This window comes from Zingiber officinale, unplaced genomic scaffold (assembly GCF_018446385.1).
Source record: "Zingiber officinale cultivar Zhangliang unplaced genomic scaffold, Zo_v1.1 ctg132, whole genome shotgun sequence".
NCBI lineage: Eukaryota > Viridiplantae > Streptophyta > Magnoliopsida > Zingiberales > Zingiberaceae > Zingiber > Zingiber officinale.
In genome coordinates, this window is record NW_024589828.1 from 1 (window position 1) to 27,828 (window position 27,828).

General features: G+C 37.2%; 5 protein-coding genes across 8 annotated transcripts; 2 read left to right on the forward strand and 3 right to left on the reverse strand.

Moving 5' to 3' along the window:
- Positions 1 to 4: 4 nt before the first annotated feature.
- On the forward strand, positions 5 to 777 carry LOC122036079 (GDP-mannose 4,6 dehydratase 1-like; the record flags this gene model as incomplete). Its single annotated transcript, XM_042595274.1, has 1 exon — positions 5 to 777. A coding segment is annotated over one exon (612 nt), but the record flags the coding sequence as incomplete, so codon positions are not given.
- Positions 778 to 1,934: 1,157 nt separating this feature from the next.
- Positions 1,935 to 3,270, reverse strand: LOC122036074 (protein CUP-SHAPED COTYLEDON 1-like). The gene is made up of 3 exons (XM_042595268.1): positions 3,004 to 3,270; positions 2,648 to 2,913; positions 1,935 to 2,525 (listed from the first exon to the last, which is right to left on the reverse strand). The coding sequence occupies exons 1-3, from the start codon at positions 3,170 to 3,172 to the stop codon at positions 2,094 to 2,096; spliced, it is 867 nt and encodes a 288-aa protein (XP_042451202.1). The 5' UTR covers positions 3,173 to 3,270; the 3' UTR covers positions 1,935 to 2,093.
- A 3,334-nt stretch (positions 3,271 to 6,604) lies between these two features.
- LOC122036065 (ABC transporter I family member 19-like) lies at positions 6,605 to 10,602 on the reverse strand. Of its 4 annotated transcripts, none has more exons than XM_042595251.1 (7): positions 10,411 to 10,602; positions 9,576 to 9,736; positions 9,081 to 9,132; positions 8,547 to 8,683; positions 8,015 to 8,101; positions 7,600 to 7,938; positions 6,605 to 6,795 (listed from the first exon to the last, which is right to left on the reverse strand). In XM_042595251.1, exons 1-6 carry the CDS (start codon positions 10,538 to 10,540, stop codon positions 7,642 to 7,644), a joined length of 864 nt encoding a protein of 287 aa, XP_042451185.1. In that variant the 5' UTR covers positions 10,541 to 10,602; the 3' UTR covers positions 6,605 to 6,795; positions 7,600 to 7,641. The 4 variants fall into 4 exon arrangements, with proteins under 4 accessions (XP_042451185.1, XP_042451186.1, XP_042451188.1 ...); XM_042595252.1 differs by having other exon boundaries at positions 6,605 to 6,810; XM_042595254.1 differs by having other exon boundaries at positions 6,758 to 6,990.
- Positions 10,603 to 11,649: 1,047 nt separating this feature from the next.
- On the reverse strand, positions 11,650 to 24,934 carry LOC122036072. The gene is made up of 26 exons (XM_042595266.1): positions 24,522 to 24,934; positions 24,317 to 24,376; positions 24,131 to 24,223; positions 23,303 to 23,531; positions 22,003 to 22,109; positions 21,598 to 21,660; positions 20,819 to 20,919; positions 19,970 to 20,064; positions 19,754 to 19,774; positions 19,480 to 19,575; positions 19,262 to 19,382; positions 18,980 to 19,144; positions 18,690 to 18,880; positions 18,183 to 18,454; positions 16,066 to 16,167; positions 15,391 to 15,567; positions 14,817 to 15,005; positions 14,478 to 14,719; positions 14,247 to 14,393; positions 13,591 to 13,804; positions 13,217 to 13,351; positions 13,009 to 13,152; positions 12,578 to 12,649; positions 12,304 to 12,489; positions 12,128 to 12,187; positions 11,650 to 12,038 (listed from the first exon to the last, which is right to left on the reverse strand). Exons 1-26 carry the CDS (start codon positions 24,771 to 24,773, stop codon positions 11,961 to 11,963), a joined length of 3,612 nt encoding a protein of 1,203 aa, XP_042451200.1. The 5' UTR covers positions 24,774 to 24,934; the 3' UTR covers positions 11,650 to 11,960.
- A 313-nt stretch (positions 24,935 to 25,247) lies between these two features.
- Positions 25,248 to 27,718, forward strand: LOC122036073 (structure-specific endonuclease subunit SLX1 homolog). Its single transcript, XM_042595267.1, has 3 exons — positions 25,248 to 25,524; positions 26,747 to 26,853; positions 27,361 to 27,718. Exons 1-3 carry the CDS (start codon positions 25,292 to 25,294, stop codon positions 27,531 to 27,533), a joined length of 513 nt encoding a protein of 170 aa, XP_042451201.1. The 5' UTR covers positions 25,248 to 25,291; the 3' UTR covers positions 27,534 to 27,718.
- Positions 27,719 to 27,828: the final 110 nt, after the last annotated feature.

Consider the following 27,828-nt stretch of genomic DNA (forward strand, 5'->3'; position numbering starts at 1 on the left):
GCCGCCGCCCCAGTCGGAGAGCTCCCCGTTCCACCCGCGATCCCCCTACGCGGCCGCCAAGGTCGCCGCCCACTGGTACACCGTCAACTACCGCGAGGCCTACGGACTGTTCGCCTGCAACGGCATCCTCTTCAACCACGAGAGCCCCCGCCGCGGCGAGAACTTCGTGACCCGCAAGATCACCCGTGCCGTCGGCCGCATCCGCCTCGGCCTCCAAACCAAGGTCTTCCTCGGGAACCTATCGGCCGCCCGAGACTGGGGCTTCGCAGGCGACTACGTTGAAGCAATGTGGATGATGCTGCAGCAGGAGGAGGCGCGGGACTACGTGGTGGCGACGGAGGAATCGCACACGGTGGAGGAGTTTCTGCAGGCGGCGTTCGGCTACGTGGGGCTGGAATGGAAGGAGCACGTGGTGATAGATCCGCGGTACTTCCGGCCGGCGGAGGTGGACAACCTGAAAGGCGACTCGAGCAAGGCGAGGAAGGCGCTGGGGTGGAAGCCCAAGGTAGGGTTCCTGGAGCTGGTGAAGATGATGGTGGATCATGACCTGGAGATCGCCAAGAAGGAGAAGGTGCTCGCCGATGCCGGATACATCGACGCCCACCAGCAGCCCTAGTTCCGTTCCATCTCAGCGGCGTTTGGTCATTTTGAGTTCTCGCGGATGTCGGACACATCGACGCCCACCAGCAGCCCTAGTTCCGCTCCATCTCTGCGGCGTTTTGTCATTTTGAGTTCTTCGTATTCGATAAAATTAATTTCCCAAAGTTTTCTCCGAAATATGTTCGATCTTGCGATCGCCTTAAGGTTAGGGCCACTATTCGACTCATGTGATGAGTAGATCATATATCTATGCAATCATTTTAAAAAAAAAAATACTAATTTTATAAGAATTTAAAATTGATTAAACCTTCTAATATATTAATGTTCGGTTTTATATTGATATATTATTGACGAAATGAAACATAAAGATGGCAGTGAAGTCGTAGCCGCTCTTGTCTCCGTCGTCAGCAACACCATTAGCTAAGCTTTGGTGTGGCGTTTGAATTTCAACATTACCCTTCGAATTTCTTGCCTTACTATTTTATTGAGATGGTCATCAATGCCGCTCAATTATTAATCACCTCCATCTTCTAAAACGGTTTATATATTTTTCTAAATTATTATAACGGTCTAAATTTTATCTTTAGTGATCTATCCGAAGGCGTGAAGTTGAATAATCGGAGAAGTGACAGTTTCGTTGATTCGAAAAGACCTCGATTTTTACAAAATAAAATCAAAATTAGGGAAGAGATCTTTTGCGTTGAGGATAAAGATTTTGTGTTTCTTCTTCATACATTGTGTTGTGTGCCCTTGTTATACCTTTCTTGGTGACCCTTCATCTTCTCCTGTTTAATGATATTGATTACCGACAGAAGATATCTTTATCTTGACTTCTTCTCATTTAATGATTGATAGAGTATTCTATTTTATTTTCTCTTTCCTTTATTAATTATTTATTTTATTGCTTCATTAAGTGTATAATGCCAACGTCATTCTTCGAGCCAGACGAGTGGTCCGCTCGGCTCGGGCCTCGGCTCGCGTAACTTGTTCTTCTGTTGACCGAACTAATTATACTGTTTACTCAGATGGCCGATCGGACAATATGATGGTCGATAGGACAAGGGCCTCTCCGATCGATCGATGATCCGTTTTCTTGGTGGTAACCATCTTAACTTTGATCTATACATGATAATTGACTCGTGTCAAATAGACTCTTCCTTATTACCGTATCATTTAATTTTCAGCAATGTTCATACTGTTCAATTTTTTTTTCACATTTTATTCAACCTGGGCCGTCTAATATTCTAATAATAACATTCTAGCTTAGAGAATTATATTATATTATATTATATTATATAAACAATTATTAATTTTTTTTAAAAAAAAATCCTTTGCAAGTAAATTAACAAAATCACAACATGAACTCGTATAATATTTTGTGTCATGAATTCGAAAGAGAAAACAACACTGCTGTACCTATACACATGCTAGCTAGCTAGAGATTATGCGAAATGAATTTGTCGTGTTGGATATATATAATTTGCTTGGATCGATCAGGGGAAGATGAACTGATCGACGTTGTAATTATTTCCACCTCGAACTCCTAAACCAGTACTGCAAGCTCCAAAGTTGTCATCCATTATTCCGCCGAGCCTTTGCACCACCATCTCATGATCATCCAATTCTTTGTCTCCGTCTAAACCCACATCCAACAGCAAGCCAGTACTGTCTTCGATGAAGTGGTGGCGCAGCCATGCCAAGTCGAGAAAGTTGCCCTCCTGCAGTACTGGGAGATCAATGGGGAATGCCGGCGAAGTCGTCGTCGTCGTCTGTTCATGGCACAGTACTCTAATTGAATGGTCAGTAGGCATATGCTGATCAGGAGGAAGAGGAGGCGGAGTCGAGCAGCTCGGATTGTGGATATTCTCCTGCTCATTCTCCATGCCTCTCTTCTTGTGAAATACTCTGCAGAGCACCCAGTCTTCCTGTTACGCACAATGAAACACCAAATTAATTAATTATATCTGAAGAAGAATATAATAAAAGGGAATTAATTAATTAAAGAAGAAGAATTTGAGATATATGCATGGGCATGGGCATGGCGAACCTTGGGAGGTGCATGTAGCATCCCTAGTCGAAATTCATGCATGACCCAATTAGTCTTTCTCCCCTTGGGAGCCCTCCCTTGGTAGAACACCAACGTCTTCCTCGTTCCCACAACCTCATGGCTTTTTGGATCAGAAACCACGCGATCTTTCCCCGTCGTCTTCCAATACCCACTCTTGGTCGCTCGATTCGATCGCCAACCCCTCGCGTACTTTCGATCTCGGAAGCTAAAGAAGTACCACTCTTTCTCGTTTAGCTTTGCCGCCTCTGATACATACATAGATATATACACATCAATACAAACAGCAATAATAGAATAAGTAATTGATTAATTAATTAATTAATTAATTAACTAACCTGGAAGTTGCCATGGCTCATGAGTGTGCAAATCGACTTCGACCATGGTTCCTCGGGAGGAACTCTCGTTAGCTACCTTCTTCTGCAAGTAGTAGCACATAAGCTCCTCGTCGCTAGGGCAGAAGCGAAACCCAGCTGGGAGAGTCGACTCAATGTGCCTTAAACTCATTAAAAATAATTAACACCCGGCCCGCCCTCAAATTTAAGGCTTAGCTACCTTCTTCGTGCGAAAACTACTTGAACTCCCTCTCTCTCGCTAGTCTCTCTATATATACACACAGATACGTATAGCTCGATTAATTTATATTATGAAAAGCGGCTTACGTACTGTTTGGTATCAGATTGCTGTCATGATTTCCAGAGTTTGCGGCGGTCGTTATCTCCGAGAAGATGCTGTGTTTCCCTAACAAATATTATGCTTGTGGAGAAAGAATTTGATCAGATATCCATCGCCACAAGAAATCTAGCTGATGTAGCTCTTTACTGTGTATATATTATCAGGCTAAAACAACCTTTATGTTTTGTTGAAACTCTAATCTAAAAAATTATTAAGTACTCATCCACACATATATCTAAGGATAAAGATAGTAGTCGACGTAGAGATTAAAATCAGAGAAGTTAATGTTAGAGGACCAATGAACTTATTAAAAGTGGATTGAGCGGTATTCGATGTCAACTATCGATCAAGTTCGAAGTGTCCGGTTGACTAGCAGGTTCATTGGGACAGATTACTCATTCGAACTGGATTAGTAAAGCTAGAATATCATGTGCTCGCAATTGACTAAGCGAGTGTCAGGCCGATCGGAGCTTATGTCCGGTTGGGCGAGGAACAATTTGTCGAACCGAGTCACTATGAAGAAAAGCAGTTGAGATTAATCGGGCGGAGAGTCTCGGCCGAGCGGCTACCTCGCTCGGCCAAATAGTGGGATCCTTCCCATATCTCTTAATATCCCCGGGAGGTAATGTCGCTGACAACAGGCAAATCGTACGACGGAAGCTTCTACTGTCATCTTAGAGATTTGCATATCCTGTTGAGGTATGGTGTTAGAGATACTTTTCTAACATTTCATTTCATAGGATAGTTGGGAAAACATACTCGTGCCTTGAGGAGCGTGAACGTCGCCTATTGTAACAATATATAAAAAGGGTCCATGCACCGACGGAGGTATGTGTTATTCGTTATTTACGCTTGTGTTTTTTCTGCTACTATGTTGCTCCATTTTCTTTCTACTATTTTGATGACTGACTTGAATATTAGAGGGTCAATGTTGGGACCTTTTTCCTAACCCAACACTGACATTTGTGTGTTGCAGATTAGAACGAAGTCTTAAGCCACTAGTTCGAGTACATATGTATTGATATCCAAGCCTCTTCAAATCGAATTAGGAAAATGTTTAGCGCATTATGCAGATCGATCATATTAGTTAGTAGTTACGAATTAAATTCTAATGGAAAAAAAAATAACTAACAATCTTAAACGAGATGGAGACATTACTTGTACATCCATATTTGTCGCCATTGTAAAACAAGTCAATTATTAGTAGTAATGAAACATGCACGCTTTTAATTTGTTGGATTAATTAGTCATTAAGTTAAAACTTTATCCATTTTACTGAGTCATAGTCCTAGGTGGCTGCCTTTCATTCACATGATGAGGATGACATGCCATAGTCATACACGTCCTAATCCAATCATTGAAAGGAGAGTCGAGCAAAGAAGAGAGACTACTTCATGATCAGTATAATTTAATTACTAATTAGACACATTATTCTCAAGCTAGGAAACTAATTAATTAATAAATCATTTGATCTTGACGAGCCTTAGAAAGAGTGCAATAATTGAACTCCATGATTTGGAATTAATAATTAATGAACAAACTCACATATCAAACTCTCCTCTCTGTCACAGCCCAGCATACACATGTGATAATATGATTGAAGAGATAACTTAATTAATATTGGATGTGTAAACGTTGGATATATATATAGCCAATATAATATACACATGGAATATTCTTCTCCTCAGTTCCTTGTCATTTCTAATTATGATGTTTCGAATTATTGCTAAAAGCTAATTAAGTACACAGGGAAATTGTCATGGGATGGCCACGCACCTTTCTCGTTCTCTTGTGGCAGCGGGACTCATGAAAGAAGGCATGAACACTGTGTGATAGAGATTGAACTACGAGTGTGCAGTTCGCATTTCTTATTATCTTTCATTTGCACATGTCGATCGATCCTTGGCCTTAATATATCCTTATTAATTACAACCATATGGAATTTAAATCATTTCTTTCCCTTTATTTTTAATATCTTTCATCGCCACCTCATTCTCCATTGTGGCACACCTCATTCTCAAGCAATCTAAGTTGTTTGTTAATTAGTTAATTGATTAAAGGGATGTTTAGTTGATGGGTTTGGGAATGAAAGAATAGAATGATAGTGAAATATAATATTTGGATTGTGAGTTTGAGAATGATAATTTAAGAATGATTTTTATATTTATGGAAATCAATTAAACCCATATAACTGGATGTATTTCATTTCTATTCTCATTCTCATTTATTTTACTATCAAACTCGTACCTATAATTATTCTAGTCATTTAATCAAACGACACGTAACATAATTAAGGAATTAAGTGATTATTTAGAATTTGCATGCAGTGGAAGTGTGGATTTGGGCATGTCTAATTAATTATATGACTTGAGAAGTTGGTAAAGTGGTTGTCTGCAAGCAAAATAATAGGGAGATGGCGACAAGATTCTTAATTAAAAGCGAGGCAAGGCAGAATGAAGCAGCAATACTTAATATGTATTAGTTGAGATAATTAATTATATTTTTCTCAGGATTATCGATTGATTATAAAAGGGCCCATGAGTTTGGCCTTTTGGTGTTCAATTTGGACTTATTTTAGAGCAGATTATATATTTATATAAGTTAATTTAGGCCAATTAATTAATTATTAATACGGAGGAAAAGCAAAATGCATAAAGAGAGAGATAACGCAAAAATCTGATAGAAAATGAAGCCTTAAAAGCATTAATTTAACCACTTGTAGAGAGACATTTCGAAGCCAACAAAGTATAAGATTTGTCATTTGTGGATAAGTTTAATTAGATTTTGAACATAATCTTTAGACTAATTATTGAAGAGGATAATTGAGAGATATTAATCTCAGCATCCACTATATATATATATATATATATATATATTGCATCATATTTTATAAAACATAGTTCACCACCGATCCCATCTCACTCAGGAAATCTTGATAATGTCCCCATAGATATCACAATATAATCACATCGTAACCTAACAAATCACAAGTAGTATTCAATCAGATTAGGAATAAATTTGATAGAAATTTGCTGTAATTGATAGTTTAAATCGTTCGAACTCTTAAGCTGTAGGTATAATACACAAGAATACGAATCATATCCTCGATTCAACCTCAAGAGTTCACGAGAACTTCATCAGGTGAGGTTATTCTTGCCCCACATGACAATCATGAAGATATACAATAGAAAAACGTACAATCCTGATGCCAAATACTACCTGTGCAAAGTCGAATAGGACATGTCATGCAACGTACACTCTACGGGATCCAACTTTATCAGACAATAATTGAGCAAAAATAATCTGTACAAATACAATCAAATTTCTTCCTCCATTTACATTTGCATTTGCAGCTCCGAAGGAATAACAAAGGATTAAATAAAAGCAACAAAGCTCAAGCAGTCTCTTTTTTTTTTCAACTTTGGCCCGTGGCTTCAAGCAAGAGTTCTCTTTATCTGCAGAAGAATGCCCTGTTATTGTCATTTGTAAACACATTCGTTAGCTACAATCAAATGAGACATACTTGGCATGGAGTTTCAATGCGCTGTCACTTACTTTCTTCATTATATTTTTGAAAATTTAAAACTACTTTGCAATTAGAAAGCTTAATTACTTCCCATAGGTATAGTGCATCGGCAAATGAAAACCCTCTGCAGAAAAAGACCATGAGCATTCTGAAATATCAACACAATTGTCACTTCTGAATACATACACGTATATTATTTGGCAAGCTACTGCTCTACCACTAATTAAGATACTAAGGAACTACATACTTAAGGAAGTGGATTCTCATTCTTTGAACCAACTTATATAGGTACTGCTAACTATGAAGTTTTCTGCCTCTTCAAATATGAAAGGGATGGAATGCATTCATTCATTTAATTGGCATACCACAACCATTAGAACGCAATCTTTCTCATTGCATCCCATGCAACCAAACCAAACCCATTCCAACATTGTTGTCTGTTGAGTAGCATATGACGAATTTGAAAGTGCTAGGCCAAAGAATGCCCTTTTTGGAAAATAAAAGTAACTATCTTATGTTCACAACATCCAATTTTTTACATAATAAAATTTTGACAACTCAAATACGATAAGGTTTTGCTTGCTTTTCTGGTGGCACAAACTGAAGCAACATGATCTGGCTTCAAGATACTTACCTACTACATGAGAGAACCATTATGAACCTTAGAAAGAAGAACTGACTCTTTATTTCGTATTAGCCAAGAATAGGATTTGGACATAATCCATGATCTTACCACTAGTTCAGGAGAACAGTGATTTTTAAAGGCCATAATGAATCAGCGATAGTATGCCATATGACGGGATGATCTAAAAGGAGAAGAATCAAAAGGACTGGGCCTGCTTGCTGGTGTTGTAGAGTTAATAGGGGCTGTGGATTCCTTTTTCGGTAGCTTCACTTCCGATCGAAGCCATGACTCGACGACCGACAGCAAGTTATCAGCATTTTTCAATTCAACTATGTCGGACATCTTTCCTGACCTCAGCAACTCACCATCTTGGATGTAGGCCAAATGCGTTGCCCATGACTCCAGTCCATCAAATATATGAGTTGCATAGACAATGATGACTCCTCTCTGAAATACAATGACAGTACATCATAAAACAGAACAACAGAATGCTTAAATAGCTATGAGAAGTAGTAGCACATGCCAGTTCGCATTCTTCCTTGAAGAAATCAAGAAGATCCATTCTTGTCACAACATCGAGATCTACTGTCACCTCATCGAGTAGAAGAACCTGCATTCAATTTGAAGCTTAAGCAAAATCTCTACAGATATATACAAGATCCCATCATTTAGACAAAATATCATCAAAGTCTATGCCCGTAAAGAAGGAATTTAACGCCTGTTCAGAAAAAGTGTCATGTCATTTTTTTAATCTCTAATTAGGTCTCCAGGAACCAAGTTATGTGAACAAATCACAATACCATAGACTTCCAAATCATGTTAAGCAATGAAAATATTATTAGCGAACACTATATCCAGAAGCACTCGAGAATGATGATTTGAGCACTATCTTCTGTAGCAGCATGAAATTGTACCCTTTGTTGTTTTTGCAAAGAACTTCTGCTACAATACTAGCTTGGAAAACAGAAACAGTATCATTTGGGAGTGGAATGAGGAAACATGCTCTTCTTTCCAGATTGTTGATGATGAATAAAAGGAATGGGCAACAAATTAACCTTGTATGGGTAGAGAAGGCCCATGCATATTTGGACACGGCGGCGTTGTCCATCGGAAACTTTATGCATTCTCCACTGAAGATCAATGTCAAGAAGATCAATCAATTTCTCTCTCCTAACAGGATCGACACCTTCAACTGTTCAGAGATGATGAATAATAATTTGATAAGTACATATTTCCATCATTTATTTTCAACAATCAGTTGCACTGACACTAGCAAAGGCAAACTACAATCAGAAATGTTAATTCAATCAATACACATAACTTTAAGAAAAGATCACCAAGCATAAAAAATATTTTTCTTAGAGAGAAAAAACCTACCGCACAAAATTGCAAACATTTCTTGCTTTCACAGCCAGTACTTGGAAAGCAATCAATAAGTAGTCATTTCAAAACAAACTTACCAATACTAACATTATTAATCTGATGTAGACAAATCCAGCAAGAGATTTTTTTTTTTTTTTTGAGAAAGGCGTATCAAGTAATACATTTTATCAAATTCTCATCACCCAAACTTTCATTCAACATCATACCTCCAAAAATCATGTGTTCAGCAGAAAAGTCGCCCTGGAGTGGAATCTCTCCCTGAGTGAACAAGAAGTCCTTGAGTTAGATAATCAATCCACTAATGAATGCAGTTTAGACTTTCAACAACTTTATTCCTTGCTATGCTTACAACTTTCAACACAGCATATGTCAAACACCGTTTCAGATCTCATATCGTGGAATAGATTGAAACTATGACACACAAGGGACATCAATCAGAAAACATCACCAGTCAACTATCAACTTCGCCATTTGCTAGTCATTATATTGCATTTCAATTGCTTAGGAATTTCAAACAAAAACAGAAAGGAAAAGCATATTAAACTTAATCGATGATAAAGAAATTCACTTTTCCAAACTGATTAGTTCCAGACAGGACTAATATCAGGAAAGTCATACATAATAAATTATCATTTATTTTTTGGGGGAAGGGGAGGTCAATTAACTCCACTTGAAGACAACAATAAATACCAAACACTCACAGCTGATCCAACAGTTTTGCTCCAAGATCCACCAAGATAAGAAAGATCACCACTACAAACAAGTTGCGTGTCATGGAAAGCCGAGGCATTAAGAACTCGCACCACATCCCTTCCCCCAACCATATGCTTCCCTGCTAAAATCTTCAAAAGGGTAGTTTTTCCTGCAGAAACCCGCCAAATATAGAGTTTGAAGGGAAAACTTTTTATACTCGCATTCAACAGTAGCTTTAAGCGTTGAATCAATTAGAGTACAAGTAATTTTTTATACTGGAATCGAAGAGTAATTTCGAGGGTTGAATCAATTATAGCGCAACTTGTAATAATGTAATAAAAATATTTTCTCCTTTAATATTGCTAGTGATATAGTGTTGCATAGATTCAAATTGAGGAATACGGTCCATGTTGCCGATCTCAAATAGTTGGGTCAATCAAGGTACTGAAAAGCAAATTTCCTATGTGTTTCAACACGGAGAGATGCAAATTAAAAACTTTAAATCATTCTTCTTCCGGAAGATTGGAAAAAATTATACTTGGGCACGATCTTCAATTGTACAAGCATTATACAGTATACCGTGCAAAACTTGACTACAAATCCTTGCTACGGTCAAAACGATTCATCCAATTCAACGATGTATACAACTAGCCGAGGCCAGAAAGCATTCACTTCAAGGAGAATTCTATACTAAAATTCATCTACGCACGCAAAATTCTGAAGTGAGTTTAAATACAGGAAAAGATATGATTTGGTACTATATTTAACCTGTAAGGAAGAAATCAAAGAATACCTAGCAATATCAAAGAAGGACAAATCTAGGTTAGGAGAGGGAAGACTCACCAGATCCATTAGCGCCGATGAGGAGGCATCGGGAACCGGGAGAGACGTTCAGGTTAAACCTAGCGAAAAGCGGCGATCGGCCTTCGTAGGCAAAGTGGAGGCCTGACACCTCGATGCCGCCGCCGATCATCTCCTTTGTCCGCCAGAAGACTTCACCGGTCTTCGCTTAATTAATTGGATCGGATTTGATTGATACCTACCCAAAAATGTATTATTATTATTCATTTTTACATAAAATGATCAGGGGCAATTAATTAATTACTATCAATTCTTCTTAAATAATAAAATGATTTGAAATTTTTTTCTCAAAAAATATAAATAGTAATACAATAACAGTAGCATTTTTTAAAGATAAAATTCTTTTTTTATATAAGCATTATTTTTAATTATAAAATTTCATTTGAATGAAATGACCTATAAGATTATTTTACACATTAAAGTCGACCATATCATCCTAAAGTTAAAATAATAATAGTCCCCGGGTCATGATACTATGATAGAATATTCAAATTATCATCCAAATACTCACAGTTTGAATCTCAACTATAAGATATTTATAAGAATTTTTCCTCCAGATAGGAGACATAATCAAAGGATACTGGACTTCTAGACTGGCCACGATATACACTTCCCGATTTATCCTGGTGGTCAATGGAAAACTTCCATAAGGCCGATCGATTGCCCTAATAGTCGATGGAAAATTTTCTTAGGATCAGACCAGTCACCCCAGAAATAGTTAATGAAACTAACTGGGATTATCATTTTTTTTTTAACGCAATAGGACATTCAGATTGTCATCCAAGTATTCACAGTTCGAACCCCAACTAAAATGTATTTATAAGAATTTTTCCTCCAAATAAGAAGTGTAACCAAAAGATACTGGACTTCTGGACTGGCCACGATATACACTTCCCGATTTACTCTAATGACCAATAAAAAATTTTCGTAAGACCGATCGATTAACCTAATAGTCGATAGAAAATTTTCATAAGATCGGATCGATCATCCCAGAAATAATCAATGAAACTAATATAATCAATGAAACTAACTGAGATTATTTATTTTTTTAATTTAAGTTAAAATAATAATAACTATTTTAGGATATTAAGTAACTTTTTTCGAGTTTTGTAAAAAGAAAAAAAAAATTAATGTAATCTAATCAATTAACCATATTCCTCTCAATACGACATGACAATTCCTCCCAAGTATACGATGAGCACGATATATCTTATCATCATGTGCAATAAATAAGTCTCTTTCCACCAAATTTCGGTGTTAGAATTATACATTTTTTTTCTAAAAGAATATAAAACTTTAAACCTACGTATAATTATTCAACTTAAAATTCCTCCAATACAACATTTATTTACTGATCGATCTACAACAAACATAGACATAGTTTAGGTCTATATAAACAAAGGCAGTATAATGCAGGCTCTTCCAGCTTAAGGATTCATCTGAACAACAGGAATTGAAGAGATGATTTTCAGGAATTGGGACAGATGCAACCAGCAATGTGTAAATATGTAGATGAGTTCGTTCCTTCATGATCAAGATGATGAGCTGATGTAAAGAACTGGAACTAACCCAGCCATCCTCCCGTCTCTCCCAGGTCGCTTTTTCTTCACCTGCATTGATCAAAAATGCATTTATTTACCGTCGAGTTCAACTCATAATGGCTCCATTGGTCGGTCGTCTAATGAACTTGTGTACTTACATAGTACCAGCCATCAACCTCATCGTCGATCTCAACCTCCTCTCCAGCAGTTAAACTTAGCTGTAGACGTGACAAACAATAGTTAAGCAGGATAAAAGCTCATCAGGTTACAAAGGTTATCGAGCAGATGTAAAATTGTAGACCAATAATTTCATCTAGAACTGCAGGATATACACCTCATCGTCGCCACCAGCAGTGAAGTCATACAATGCTTTCCCAGACTGCGGATTTTGGGAACTCCTGTCTTCCTCCTGCGAGCCAAAGCTCTGAGCTCCACTCCCTGCTAAAGGGTTTTCGAAGGTATCAAATCTTCCAAGAACCGCTGATGCATAAGATGGTGGTGGTGGTGTCTCTTCCCTAACCTATAATTAGATAAGATATCAGTAATTAATAACTAAGGATATTGTCACAATTAACAATAGGTTTATGAAATATTGGTTAAATCCAAACTGGATAATCTGCCGCCTCAAAAGTGGATGATGCGTTGCTGAACCTTGTTGCATCATTTCCAGACTTGTTTTCCTGAATGTTACAATAAAATTTGGCTTTGATGTTAGCTTCCAGTTCAACTCTGATAGGAAGGAGAGAGAAGTAATTCTACCATAGCAGTGCATGATAACTAGTTCGATACTCTACACACATACAAAAGAATCTTAGATTTCCTTTTTCTTTCTTTTTTAACACAATTACATAGATAATGAATTGTGTTATTCATGGGCATCGCCTATTTAATGATGCCCAAGATGAATATAAAGTAAAATTGGTGAAAAAAAAAAAAAGAATAATATAAAACAAGATACAGAATATTTAATAATTTCAAAAGAGAACTTTCAGCTCAAAAAAATGTTAGCAAAAAGTAGCAGAGTTACACATGAACCTACCCAATTTTGTGAGACTCCATAACCTGATGGACGTGAACTGAACAAGGACGGATAGCCCAAACCACCAAAATGGGAGGATATGGAAGTTTCAACTGAGCCAGTTGACTCAGGTGATGATGTCCCAGATGACCTACCATCATCTTCCTGGAATAATCCAATTCGTCAACATAAAATTTATCAGAAACATAAAAAAAATCCTTACCATTACCTCCGGTTCGTCAGTTTCTAGAAAAGACTTAGCCCATAAGTCATCATAAACCACAGATGGACGAGACATCAGGCTCTCATCTTCCTCCTCTATGTCTGGAGCCTCAATTCCAGCACCAGCAAGAAATTCATTTACCTAGAAAGGAGTATAAATGAGTAATAAAGTAGAATAAATAGTAGTATGACACGGATGATGAATTCTCGAGGAAAATTGTGAATGGTATTATTTTTCATACAATGGGTTTGACCTTCAGCAGCCATACTGCAACTGTTTATTGGCATTCAAAATGAAACAAATAATCTGCTTACTGAAATTTTTGAAGCTACAAGACAGTTATATTTTTCCTATAATTATAAAGTAGAGAGGCATCTTACTTTTTTCAATGCAGGGGCATTAGTTCCCAATAGATCATCATCTAAACCTGCTGCCCAGGCCATTGCTAGTTCCGGATCAATGGTTTCAGGCTCCATATGAGCTGCTTTAGATTCATATACCAGATCAGATATTCCAGTAGCAACAGCTGGATCATTCAGTCCGGTAGATGCACCAATGTTATGTCGGTTACGGTAGATGTCAATGAGTTTGGCACTGCAAATTAATACAAGTTGTGAACATCAAATCACAGATCCAGGGAGATCGAGCCAAATACTGAACTTGCGGCAAAAAATACCAATTTTAGAATAAGTTTGTCATACCTTATTTACAAGTGCAAAAGATTGAATATGATTTTATAATTTCTGGCAAACTAACCTAAAAGTGTGGTTCTCGTTCAGTTAAGGATTGTAAGATCTCACAATAAGATAGTTCTACTGCCTACAAGTTTAAGTTTAATCAAGAAGCTAGTTTTCATTAAGTCAACAGTAAATCAGCTAGAGAAGTTTTAGTTCATTTCAAATACAAGCATGGCATAGTAATAATGTTAAAACATACAAATCATAGATCAAACTTGTTTGAATAGGTACCTCCTAACACCATAAATTTCAATTGACTGAAATTTACTAGCATGTGCAAATCAGCACCATGTAATTACCTGGTAGGACCTAGTGGAAGATATTTTGCCCTGGGAACAAAGCAGAACAAAGAAGCTAAATCAAGAAGCTTCTCATGGTTCTCATACAATTTCTTGAGTTCCTCGTCTGTCCACTCTTGGTTGTTGTTATCATGATTACGCATATCTCTAGAAGCCACCGAAAAACAAGAACAAGGAAGATGAAAATGAACATTCATTTCAGGAGGAACAGGAAATTAATCTATATATCACCTAATGAGATCATCCTGTGCCCTGTACATTTCATCAAGGACCTTTAGCATAGAATTAATTAGAGACCCAATACCAGTACCACTAGCACCTTGATCTTCCCCATTACTGAAGTGTGATTGTGAGAACTGGGATTGAACACCACCTAAAGATAAAGCATGTAAAAATTCATAAATCTGCAATCGATATGGCTCCCCTGACCTAATTGCAATAGTCATTAAGGCTTGAGCAGCAACAATCCGAACCTGTGCAGGTAAAGCAGGTAAAACTTACCTGAGAATATGATCCTTTGTTTACTGGTAAAATAAATTCAAAATGATGTTTTTAGATGAAAGTTTGTACCTCCCAACTTCCACTAAAGGCACATCTCTGAAGACGTGTCAAAGCACCTGCAAGTGTTGGATTCCGTGAACTTGCAGCGGCCACCATTTTGTCTGCATCTAGCATCATAAGTGCTGTAGCAGGAGGTGTTGCTGACTCCCAAGCATATTCAGAGGCAGCATAGTTTGCATTCTCACCAAGAAACCAAACCTGTGTAGATTGCAGGCAATAAATAAGTATTCTATAGAATCTTCGAAACAGGTACTCACTATCCAGTATATAGATCACAGGCAATAAATGTGGATTCTTTAGAATCTTCAAGACAACTCACTATCCAGTATATAGATCACAAGCAATAAAAAAGTATTCTTTAGAATCTCCAAAACAAGTACTCACTATCCAGTACATCCCCAAACTCGCAACAACTAGCCCTCCACCCAAAGGAACATTAAAATGCTAGCGTTGACAAAAATGTCTCAAGTCATTTATGGGTTACACATGCAGAATTTTTTGTTTGTTGTGCAAGTAAAGACGGGCATATAGATGTATCTGTGTATAAAGATGCAAACTTTCAGCAAGTCAAAGCGATCCTTACTGCAGCCTGCACTAATCTTTGTAAAGCCAAAGCAGACTTAGGATCTGATGCAGACACTCTGTCAACGGATACCAGTCCTAACCTAGACCCAGGCTGAGGAGGTGGCAAGTCAAGAACAATGGTGACTGCTTCCAATGCTGTATGCTTCCCTTCTGGCCCAGCTCCAGCAAGACATGTCTGCCAAGTAAATAATGAGACATGCCAATCAATACATATATTTAAAGAAAAGCTTCCCATACATATATGGAGAGAAAGGTGCGTAAATTCACTGACTCATGTTTGCAGAACTTATTTGAATTGAAATAATTCAAAATCACGAGTTGTTATGAAAGAAAATAAAGGCAGCTATTGCAGAGATATACACACACCATGGTGTAAAAAAATAAAACAGAGTCCAGATTTCTGAATTATCAAAACAAAGAGGACGACCACTCAATCAACTGTTTGCGACCATAACAAGAAGAAGCTATGAGTCTGGAATCAGTCTTTGTGTAGATAAATAATGCTTGCAGATTGTATGAAAGGGTTTCCTCAAGAAATTAATGACAACACAAGTTCCTTATGGGAAGAGTAGTTCAAATAAAATTGTTGTTTTACTTGTAAGTATGAATCCACACCTTTTTGAAAACTATGAAAGCAAAAGGATGGTTCATATATGCCACAAGTTAAACTTACTTTCCATAGCAGTTGCAGCACATCAGCATCAATCTTCCCTGGGACTTTAGTGGCAAATATTCTTGCAATTTCAAGAAGTGTCACTGCCATATCTGGTGTTGCCTGATTAGTCAACAGTGAAACATAATAAAGATCAAACTTACATAGAAGCTACAAACATCACAAAAAACAAAGATGGCCTTCATGAATTTAAATGAAAATAAACAACAATTAACAAGTCAAATTGCAATCATAATAGAAAAATAGCATAAACTAACTTTCCCTCAAAGAGTTTTATGAAACAAATGGAGTGCAAATTGCAAGCTTCAATGTGGATTTCTAAGTACCTCATATTATCTTTCAAAAAAGAGTTGATCTTACAAAACTGGGTGTGCCAATCAATATGTACCAGGCTCCTCATAGCTAACATGAAAACAACCCCAAGCTCAATAGTCAGTAGGTGAGGATAGACAAAAATTGAAAGAAAGGAGAAATAGATGAGGGAAAAGATATGAAAAAAGAGACCAAGGAAGCTACTCAGAAGTCGAGAGAGCAGACCAGAAGCATAATAATCAGGGAAACAAGCAGGAAGACAAGCAGGGAACAAGGTTCAACATGTTTGAGGTGACAGATTTTTCTGCTTTGCATATTTTTTTACAAAAATACACAAATTTATTGGTAATCGCGAAAATGATATCCTTAATCGTTAACTATTGTATATTATCTAATTTTAGGCCAAGGAAGAGCTGCCTACACTATAAGCGCCAATTGTTCTTCAACAATTTGAATCCTCCAAAATTTCTTAAGCCTTTAGCATGGAGTGGAGCTCAGAGATTTAGCATGCAGGACGAGGACGGAAATTACCAGGTCCACAGTGTCAGAAAGCACTATATGGCTTCACTGCTGGTGGCAATAACGAGGTGTTCTGCAGCTCTACACAAAAATTATTGGTCGGACTTTGTCTGTGAGAGGAATGATAAACCTACCAATGCATGAAACAGATTCAAGAACCAAGACAAGGCAAGGGCAAGGTATTCAGCTTTCACCGGTGATGACACAATGTAAAACCACTTCCAACCTTGTGAGTCACAAGGGAGTCAAGGACTAAGTTCCCACAGTGAGCTTTTGTGATGGAATGATTCATAAGGATAACCTTCTTACAGCATTCCATGAACCATGAAAGGATACAGGGACTTCTTCTGACCTTCTGCGAACCGCGACGAGATGCAAGGGTCAAGGTTCCACAAAAAGATGACCCACAAGTAAGGCTTTCCTTTCACAAGGCTTCCGTGAACTTTTTTGGCATGCCAACACAATACTGAAATAAAATTGTTGAGGCCAAAGATTGATACCCTAGCTTGGAATGATGCATTACACCTTGTCTAACTCATGAGATTTTGATCAACACACAGTTTATAGAGACGCTCCACCTTGTCCTTACAAGCAAAAGTTCTCTTTTCATATCTCATTTATTAGTACAATCCAAGTGCAATTTGTACAAAAGATTTCCACCAATGTAGAGCCTATGGAGATTAATGTAAATTATCCTTCAAGCAAATAGGCTGGTTTTGTGACATAAACATTGGTTACAGAAGCTAAAACACCACATCTTGATGTTGTTAAATGTCTTACTTTCACCTTTAATCTACTAGATCAGCTTTAAAAGTCTTGTTTCACCTTCAATCAAACTGAAGGCAGCATGTTTCACTACTTTCCTTTTGTCCAGGCTAACATCACTAATAACTAATTCCATTTTGCTAACAAATTTAGCTTCATATAAGTATAAAAGTTTTACATCACAGCATTTAGAAAATACTGTTAGACAGTTCATTCTCGATGTAACTTTTGGTTTGCTGATAACTTCTCCCAATATGGGATAAATGATTCTGTAAATTTAAATCATTTTGAAAATCAACACAATCCTTATGCAAAACTCTTGTGCCCCTAAAAGAGCAACACTAAGTATGTAACACTATCACATATTTATATTTTGATCACAAGAAAATTGCAAAAACTTTTCAATCTCCAAGGATGAGCAAGGATCAAAACATAGTACACTCTTTTTTAAAAAGGGAGTTAAAAAAGTATTTAGACTAACACAAAAACACACACATGCAATTGAATAGAGAGGGAAGTACCTTAAACCGAGCATGCAAAGTAAGCAAGATATCATTCAATTGAGTGGAAGGCCAAGCAGGATCAGACAGTTCACTTGCAATGATAGATCCCAGTTCCTCAAATGATTCATGTGGGTTTTGCATCCATATCAGAGCTTTTATTACCATAGCACGAACATAAACACATTCACATGCTACAGTTGTGCGCACTACTTCTAGTAGTGAAGCCAATAAACTTGCAATAGTATCAATGCCACCTGGACCAGTTGAAGGAAATAAAGTCTTGTGTGATTCTGCAAAAATGAGACCATCTATTGAGTATAAAAGAGATATAACAGTTCAATTTGATAAATAAACTTTGGTGAACCATGCATTTACATGCTTCAACAGTTGTTTGGATTTTGGATAGAAAACAAACGATAAATGATTTAACAGAATGCAACTCTAAAAAGGATTAAAATATCGCATACATATCAAACAAAGAAAATTCTCGATATTCAAAGAAATTGCTTTCAGAAATATATTTACCTGCAGATTTTGAGCTTCCCATGAGCTGTGAATCAGGAGGATCATCATTCTCAGATGAATGTAGTTGCATTGCTTCATCAACTTGCACACCCAAAGCATATGCAGCTGCCCTACTTTTTCCCATTTCCTGAACAACTCTTGCAGCAGCATGAAGAACTGGCCTGGAGAAACTTCGGAAAGAGCTCTCTAATCTGAGTTGTAATAAAGAAACTCATAAAATAAATTTGGTATTGTTGACTTAAACTTCATATTGTCAGAACATACACTGCAAAAAAAAAAAATTCAACAACCTTCGGATTACAAGTTTCATAAGGGGTTGTGGGTGCTTTGCTTTAGAAGCACGTTTCTCACGATTCAATTTTACTGAAGCATCCTTTAATGTTACAGATGGTGCCTCAGGCAACTTCAGAACTTCTCTTGTTAATCGAATCCATCCAGCAGCACGCTCTTCAGTTCTGCAACAAAACCATAAAGAAAGAAACTTCTTTATTCCTTAGAAAAATTAACAGAACAGAAAAAAAAAATGAACATAGGCAACATTTGTATCTAATTTGCAAGGACTGAAGAATTACCTCTCGGTGTTATCAAATTTTCCCAAAATGCAAAACATTGCCTCAAAACAAACTCTGTCACTGGGATCCAGAAGCAGTTGATAAAGAAGAGAAGTAAATTGAAATTTTATTCCAGGCCTCTCTGTAAAGTAAACAGCCTATTAGACAACAATGCAAAAGTAAGAAATCAACAGAGTAAAATATATAAGAATAATTTTGAGACAATAAAATTTGCATACCATCCAGTGCACGGGCTCTACATAATACATAACATAATCTAGCAAGGCAAAGCCTAGCAAGAACATCATGCAACCGAAGTATGTCATGCAAAGCACCTGCTCATCCAAGAATTGCTTTTATTAATAAAACTAATACAAAATCCATGATGTTACATAGAAATATGCCAAGACCCTTATAAGATAGCATATGTATCACTATTACAAGTGTAAAATCCAAGCTTAACTACACTATTTGAAAGTAACACAGAAAGATAAGAATGACAGAGCAAGTCACCTCCGTGCTCAATGTGTTTCCCTGCAAAAAAAAAAAAAACACTTAGGTGCATCACAAATTAGCATAGAACTGTTTATCAAATAGGTAGGTTATACCACTTCTGCAACCAAATCTAAGGAACACTGAACTTAATTAATAGACATTAAAAAAAATTAAAAGGCATCAAAAGAGAATCTTTTTACGCAATGAAAAATGAAACGTAAACTAAAAACTAACCAAGAGCCATGGCAACAGAATTAGGATCTCTGGTAGCAATATCAGTGATAATTGCCATGGCATGCCTCACAGCAACCGGATCTCCGCATGAAATCCTAAAATCAGAACAGGGCCTCAAGAAGTTAGCAAGCGAAGAAGTTATAGACATAACATATAAGCAATTCTAGGAGTAATATTTTAATAAGAGTATTAAGTATACAACTTGGCTGATTCATGATTACATTGTAATCCAAGTACCACATAAAAATTCTCTCTTTGGCATCATACTACTTCCTGAAAAACTATACAGTGAAAAGGCCTCACCCAATATATATATATACTTGCAAAGACTAACAAGGAGTACAATTCAGAAAAAAAAGTGCCCAAGTTGCTATCAAGCATCAGCAGCAACACAGATGGCAAAGAAGCAAACCACAGGGCACTGCTTCATAACAGAGAGGGAACATCAAAAATAGCATTCCTGAGAAATCTTGCTCCTACAACAACTAATTCAATCAGCAAGTATCATCATTTGCAATTTAAACTTTCTGTGAATAGTTGTCATGAATAAGCTATAGTATGTTTTACAAACAAAGACATATGTTCATGCATTAGTTTTGAGACATTAAATTCAAATGAAAAGACTGCAAAGACAATACCTTTAGCAAACTACTTTAGTTGATGATAGATAACACTAAACATCAGTTAGTACAGGTAGTAGATTCTAAGTCATATCAATACTGCCTTATAACTTTATATGATCATCATTTCAAAAGCAAAATAGAATTACAATAAGGTATAATATAAATGTACTCTTGGAGCAGATTCTAATATCATGATGTTGAACCTCAGAAACATGTAACTACCGACCCTTGTATGGCTCGATGGAGGAATAATGGATTCCCAGGATCCAAGGGAAGTCTTCTTAGAGCACCAAGAGCAGCATATTGCAGATTATCATGAATTGTAGACTGCGAACATGAGATGGATACAATTACTGTATCAAGAAAATATTACTGACACAATAACTGTATCAACTGTAGCAACCACATGATATACCAATCTTACTGACATGTAAACCCTATGATTACCACGATGGCAAATCTTTTACAAAAATAAAAATAAGCATCAACAGTTCTATATGTCCAACAAAACTACATGAACCTTCTGGATATCTAAAGATTGTCATCAACAATTTTCTCTTGCTAAACTAAATTCAATCTCAAGAAAAAATAACTTGTCCTTTTAAAGGAATAGTCAAATCCCCCACTAACAGCTTCAGATTTTTCAAAAAAAAAAACAAATATCCAGAATATTCAATCATTGTAAATACCGAATAGTAGCAGCAAAAGAAAAAATACTGGCATAGCCTTAAAAGAAACTAAAAAAAAGTTACATGACAAGATGCAGAAACCATTCAATATTCACATGAACACGCAAATAAATGACACTAATATGAGTTAGCAGAATACTCCATGAAGATAACATTTAGTACATGACCATGGAGTATGGACAGATTGTATCCTCTATTACTTAAATATCAGCAGCTTTTTTCCCTCAGTTTCTCCATGACATAAGAAAAAGAAAGACCAAAATGAACCAGCTTTGGTGACCATCAATTAATTTTGTTGAGAAGATTAGAAAATTACCTCTTTATCACCACCTTGCTTTACTAATATGCCCTTCCGAGGCTTTTGTTTCACATCTCCAATCTCAAAAATTAAAAATCATGTGAATTAGAAACAGGAATTTTGTAAATGGCATAGAGACCTGAAAGCAAGCTATAAGTAGAAAAAAAAATTAAAAAGAAAAATCAAAGTTAGATTGTAGGTTGTGCAATAAGCAACCCTCCAAAAAAAGGAGCATTTATTGCTGACACAGATCATCTGCTGACAAAGTTAACTAATTAGGACACAGTACAGAGAAGGCATAAAGAAAATGAAGCTAAAAGGACAAACTGTGTATGGTGGATATCGTGTTGAAATTAATATTTCTTCTTTTCCTAAAATAGATATATAACTATGCAAAGAATTGATCATGAGAGGCAGGCAAACCTTTTCTAGAATGCCAAATACAATTTCATACAACTTCTCCAAGATTTCAGAACTGTTTGCTGAAGCAGAAGTAAGAGCCTTCAGTGCTGCAAGCCTACGTGCATGGACTTCAGAAGAGAATATCAAAGTTACTAGAATGAAAAGGAAAGTTATAATATAATATTTTAATCATGATCATTAAGAGTTTTACCAATAAGCTTGGCAGTTAAAGATGTTCACAACAATGGCATACATGAGAAGCTATCAATTTAAAGATAAAGGAACAAAGAGTATATTCTCACTGAACTCCAAAAAGAAGTGTTTTTCCAACACACGCACACGCAAACACGCACGCACATGCACACACGCACGCAAACTAGTCATCTTCTAACAAAACAAAATCTGTCCTAGAATTCTAGAAGCATTTTCCTTCACAAACTGTTCATGACAAACCTATTGATAATAATTTTTTCTTATTTTTCAGAAGGTCAAGCATCCTTCATACCAAAAAAAACATTATTTCTCCAAGGACCAATGAAGTATAAACAAAAACATCAGAAACCAGTCAATTTATGACAGAAACTTTCTAGTTGTACCAAAAATTGCTTAAAATTTTTTGCATGGCTATTGGAGCTAAGAGAAGGCTTGGTTGTTGTTATTTGAGCTAAGAGAATTATGAATATAAATTCCTATACTAGTTCAAGTAGCCTTGTTTTAAGTGTTTGTAAAAATTCCTAGACTACTAAAGGCAATTGTTCTTGTATGGGTATTGTTGAGGCAAATACTTATGATGATTATAATGGGGGTGAAATCCGTCACCCTGGCGGATTATAATGATAGAATGTCATGTTGATACTAGTATTAGGCAAGAAGAAGTAAAGTAAAAGAAAGACAAAAAATAAAGGGGTTAGAGTATCATGCGGAAGGGCAAAGTTAGTCTGAATGTACTTACTGCTTCATTATTCCTATATCTACCTGAAAAGGCATCATAAACTTGGTAATTAATTACAACCTAAAGCAGATGAAATTTCCCAATCTATGAATTCCTTTACACTTGATCAATAAATAACAGTAAGGAATAGTCAAAGAAATTCTTTAGCTTCATTTTTCTTCCTCCGAAATAAAAGAGATTCAATATTTTCTTACAATTTTATCACACTATTGAAGCTATTCCTGCTCAAACTGAAGTTGTGGTGGATTAGAGATTCAGACAACAGGATGCAGAGATGGTAAATAAGCATTAAATGATGTAAGGTATCATTAAGCATGCTTTAGTAAATATAGCAATGTGAAAATGGATGATAAAGCATAAAATAATTACATTGAATATCAGCATTTGTGGCCTCAGTACTTAGCTGATTTACTACTCGAGGTATCACATCTGCTCTCGTGACCCTTCCAACAACATCAATGTCAGCAACTGCATCCCAGCTTGGTGTAGGGATTCCACCACTAGGACTCAAACCTTCAGAATCACTATCATACAAAATTCGAGCCAAGTAGTAGTAGACATATCGCAAAACATTTCTATCTTCAGATTGTTGAAGAAGCTGAGGAAAAAAACATAAGGCGCTATGGGTTAGTTTCTAATTCTTATACATGAGCATCCAAGATTGATTAAGTCATATTGAAACCATTATATGAACTTCTACCAATCAACTTGAAATGAATGCACCTACAATGATTAACTATATATATTTAAGCTTCAATGAGATATATTTAATAAATGTGTGTGGATGGATTTTGAACTTTCAAAGTATTGCATGTCATAAAATTTATATTGCTCCTTGATGGTCTCCTGCCATGTGCCATTGGTACACTCATAGTAGTAGAAAAACTCTTAACCTTCTAATTATTTACCGCACTACTGCATTTGAGTAACTTCTTTAGGGGCAACTAATCCTCTGAGTCTGCTCATTGCCAAAACAATCACCGCAACCTTCAACCTCAGGACTACCCAAAAGGATACCAATTTATACCACGAAATCGTTTGTTATGCACACCTTAATTCAACTACTAGTATTAACAAGTGATCCCCAATTCCTAATGATTATCAATTCAGGTAGCATAAAATATCAAAAGATAGGAAGACTTGGCAACCAGTGAAAGTACTTGAACAAAAAGTAAGAATTGAGAAGAAACTGAATACCATAAGAAGTGATGGAGCAACTGAAGGATCCACAGAGCTGTATACAGCGAGCTTTGGAAACACATGACTAACCAATTGCTTCTGGGAGCTTCTCTATAGAGTGGTAGATAATTTTCAGCATCGGTATCACTTTCAAACAATCAAAACAATTAACATCAAGATATAGCAAATAGCAAGCAAAAAAACCTGATCATATGTGGCTGCGAGTTCATGCACACTCCTCAGAAGCTGGGAATATGAGACCGGCTGCTCAAAATACAACTTTAGGGATTACCACCAAAACTAGACTGAGGCGGAGCAATAAAAAGAAACAGAGCCTATGCAGTTCTCACGAACAGAATAATAACAATAACCGGGACAAAGATGTAGACAGTGGGAAACATGAGCGTACCGTCGTCTTCTGTCTCTGCGGGATGGCTCGCACAGGGTTGAGCGCTTTGGCGGCGGCGATGGTGTCACTCTGAATCTGCATCAAGGTGGACCTTTTAGGCTTTCCCACCGTCGCCGCCGGCTTGCCGAGCTGGGAGGGAGCCGAGGCCTCGCTAGGTCTGGAGCTAGTGGCGGTGGAAGCTGGCGCCGTCGTGGGAACCGAGGAGATGAGATCCATGAGCGTGTTCCCGGACGAGTTCTGGCCGGAAGCCATGGTAACGGAAGCAGTTCCTCGGCGTGGGGAGAGAGCCCAACGCCGGCAAACGGCGGTCTACCTTGTTTACTGAAGAAATATCGATATCGGTAGTGTAGTCCACACGGCAACGGAAGATCAACAAATTGCTGGGTCCGATTGGGATCCGCAAGAAATTGAACCCGCGATTTCCGGCCGGAGAGAATTGGCCGCCGGTTCGTTTTGAGATGGGAGTAGTTATGCTGACTTGACTTCGATATTCTCACTCCCTGCTCAAAGGTCTCGACCACGTGTCCTTTTAAAGTATTTTTATAAAGAATTTATAAATATGGAAATGACACATATCTAAATGTATTAATATTTAATTGTGCAATAACAATCTATGTCGTTCCACAACTATTGAGGGTATTTTTATGATTTTGAAACTCTGTGGAGATTTTGAGACGGATGATAAACTTTGGAGGTGGTGAATGCAAATTTCCCGAGATGTGCAAATTAGGCTTGGCTCAGGCGTGGTGCCATTTAATTCAACGGGCGCAATGAGGCCCCTCGCGAGCGTGTTCCGATCCGTCAAAAATTGTCGCCGGAATAGAACATCTGCGGCGGATCATCATGGAAAAAGCACGCCGGAGTCCCGACACCACAGCCGGAACGGAGGTGGAGGAGCACGACTCAAGCGTGGCAGGAAGGCTGGAGATTGGGAAGTCTATCTCATCGTCTCATCCCGATTGCCTAAGACTTACGTCGGCGTCACCACCGACTTCTCGCGTCGGTAAGCGAGGACGTTTGTTTTTGCTTCTTCTTTCTCCTCTTTAATGTGATGGATGGATGCTTCCGGTCGATTTTGGTACTTTCCCAATTTTTCAATGAGAAACTTTTCAATTAGACTCGTTGAAGTCTATCTTCCCATCCTTCCCGGCATCGTTTGTGCTGCCAATTTTGTGACTTTTGCCTTTTGATGATCGTTTCTGTGTCCTTGATCTGTTGGGGTAAAAATAATTGCTTGAGTGAGGATCTATTCTGGAGTCACTTTCACCTCGTGTGGGGGCTCTATTGCAAAACGTGGAGAGATTGCCCAATTTCGTTTGAAGATTTATTCGCTGCAGCTGCAGAGGAGCTATCCGCATCTGCAATTCGTTTTTCTTGAACTGTTTGATTTTGATTTAACAAATGGTTTTAGAAGAAGATATGGAATCGACAACGATTACATTTAGAAACTCAAACTCATCCGACTGGAACTTGGTAGTCTTTTATCTGTTTTAAAGAAAAAGCTGCAGATTGTTGAGGATCTTCATGTAATTTGGTTATTGTCAGCAATATTTCATGCTGTTTTTATCTGTTGGTGAAAATGGTGATTCTACCTCTTCAATTTAGTTGTTCTCGTCAGTACGAAAATAGTCACTTAGCAAGGTTGAGATCTATACGGAACCTACTCAGCCTAGTTATTCTTTTTTGCGATACCATGACAGGAAGTGAAATTCAGTAAATTTATCAATTTTCCAAAGATTTTATGAGCAAGTATATAAGTATTGAATGACCTTGCGTGAGTCTCTAATGACCCTGTGCAAGCTTTTGGCCTCGGATTTGAAGCTCTAACAAATATGATCATGGATTTTTCTGGTGGAATGTTGAGAACTTCCCGCTTGTATACATTTCCTTAATTTTTTTTGTTCTTATCGAAATAGATGAGGTTTTGATTGCATGCCCAATGCCTATATTAAATCCAGATAAGGTGCTAGTTAAATGTGTCCTTGACAAATCTCAAAAGATTATTGCTTTTCTAATTTGTTAAGTACTGATTTCTGACTTACATGCCACTGAAATATTTTCTAAATCTGAAAACACACATTCAGAAGAATTTTATATGTATTATTTGTGTGCCTTTACCTTCATTAGATTCATCTGGCAGGAAGATGTTGTTGATGAATATATAGATTTGTGCATAAGTAAGTGAAACCCTTCCCAATGTTTGACAAAAGATGACATATTTTCAGACTGAAGCAACACAATGGCATATTAAAAGGTGGAGCAAAAGCATGCTCTGGTGGAAGGCCTTGGAGTCTTGCATGTATTATTCGAGGATTCAAGGATCGAAGTGAAGGTAAATGTCTTTGCTTGACTTTATCAAGTAGATAGCGTCAAGTTAAAACAGGTGTTAATGCCTCGTGTGTCAAAATCAAAATTGTTGTTATGCATCGAATAAGAGTTGCAAATCTTTTACTACTTTTTACAACTTTGTTCTGCAACTTTTGGATAATCTATTGTAGGATGCCCAAGATTATTCAGCAAGTTTATGATTCTGATTCTGCCTAGGCTCAGTTTTAGTCTATAGCTAGTTGATTCTAATTGATCATACCACCAGAATTCCATGCTACAGGCTATGCAATCGTTGTAGAACAGCATTACTAGAGTAGATTTTTCTTAAGTCCATATTACCACCCTAACTTTAAATGGAAACTTTGACTTGAAATTTCATCTACTGTTTTCTTTCAATTATTGCATTCCAACAATGATCAATGCATCATAATTTCCTTGCTACCATCAGGATTCTCCCTGAATTCCTGTCACTGTTTTTCTCAAATAACTACTGACATTTGGTTCATTGTAGCTTGTGAATTCGAGTCAAGGTGGAAGATTGCCTCGCGGAAAATGCCAAGGAAGAAAAAGGAATTGTGTGCTGCAAATCCAGTATTGGAACATCGCCAAACGGCTTTAGACCATGTTCGTAGATGGTTCGACTGGAGTAGCTTGCAAATAGAATGGAAAGCCAACTCATCTTAATTTATGACAGTGTATATTATCAGTTTCATCTCAAGTTTGTTAACTAAAGCTTCTGATTGTCCAATGATGGCACCAGATGATTTTTCGTTGTAAAGAATTCAGAGTACAAGAACATTTTCTTTTTGTTGTTTTGATAATTGTAATTAACCTTATCATTCTTGCAAATCTTAGGAGCCCTTCGATAATTGTAGCGTATCTCATTACATTCTACATTGTAGTCTCTATCTCGCCTGTCCCTCTCGAGACACCACGCACGACGCAAATGGCTCCTTTGCCTTGCCTTGGTATATGATGA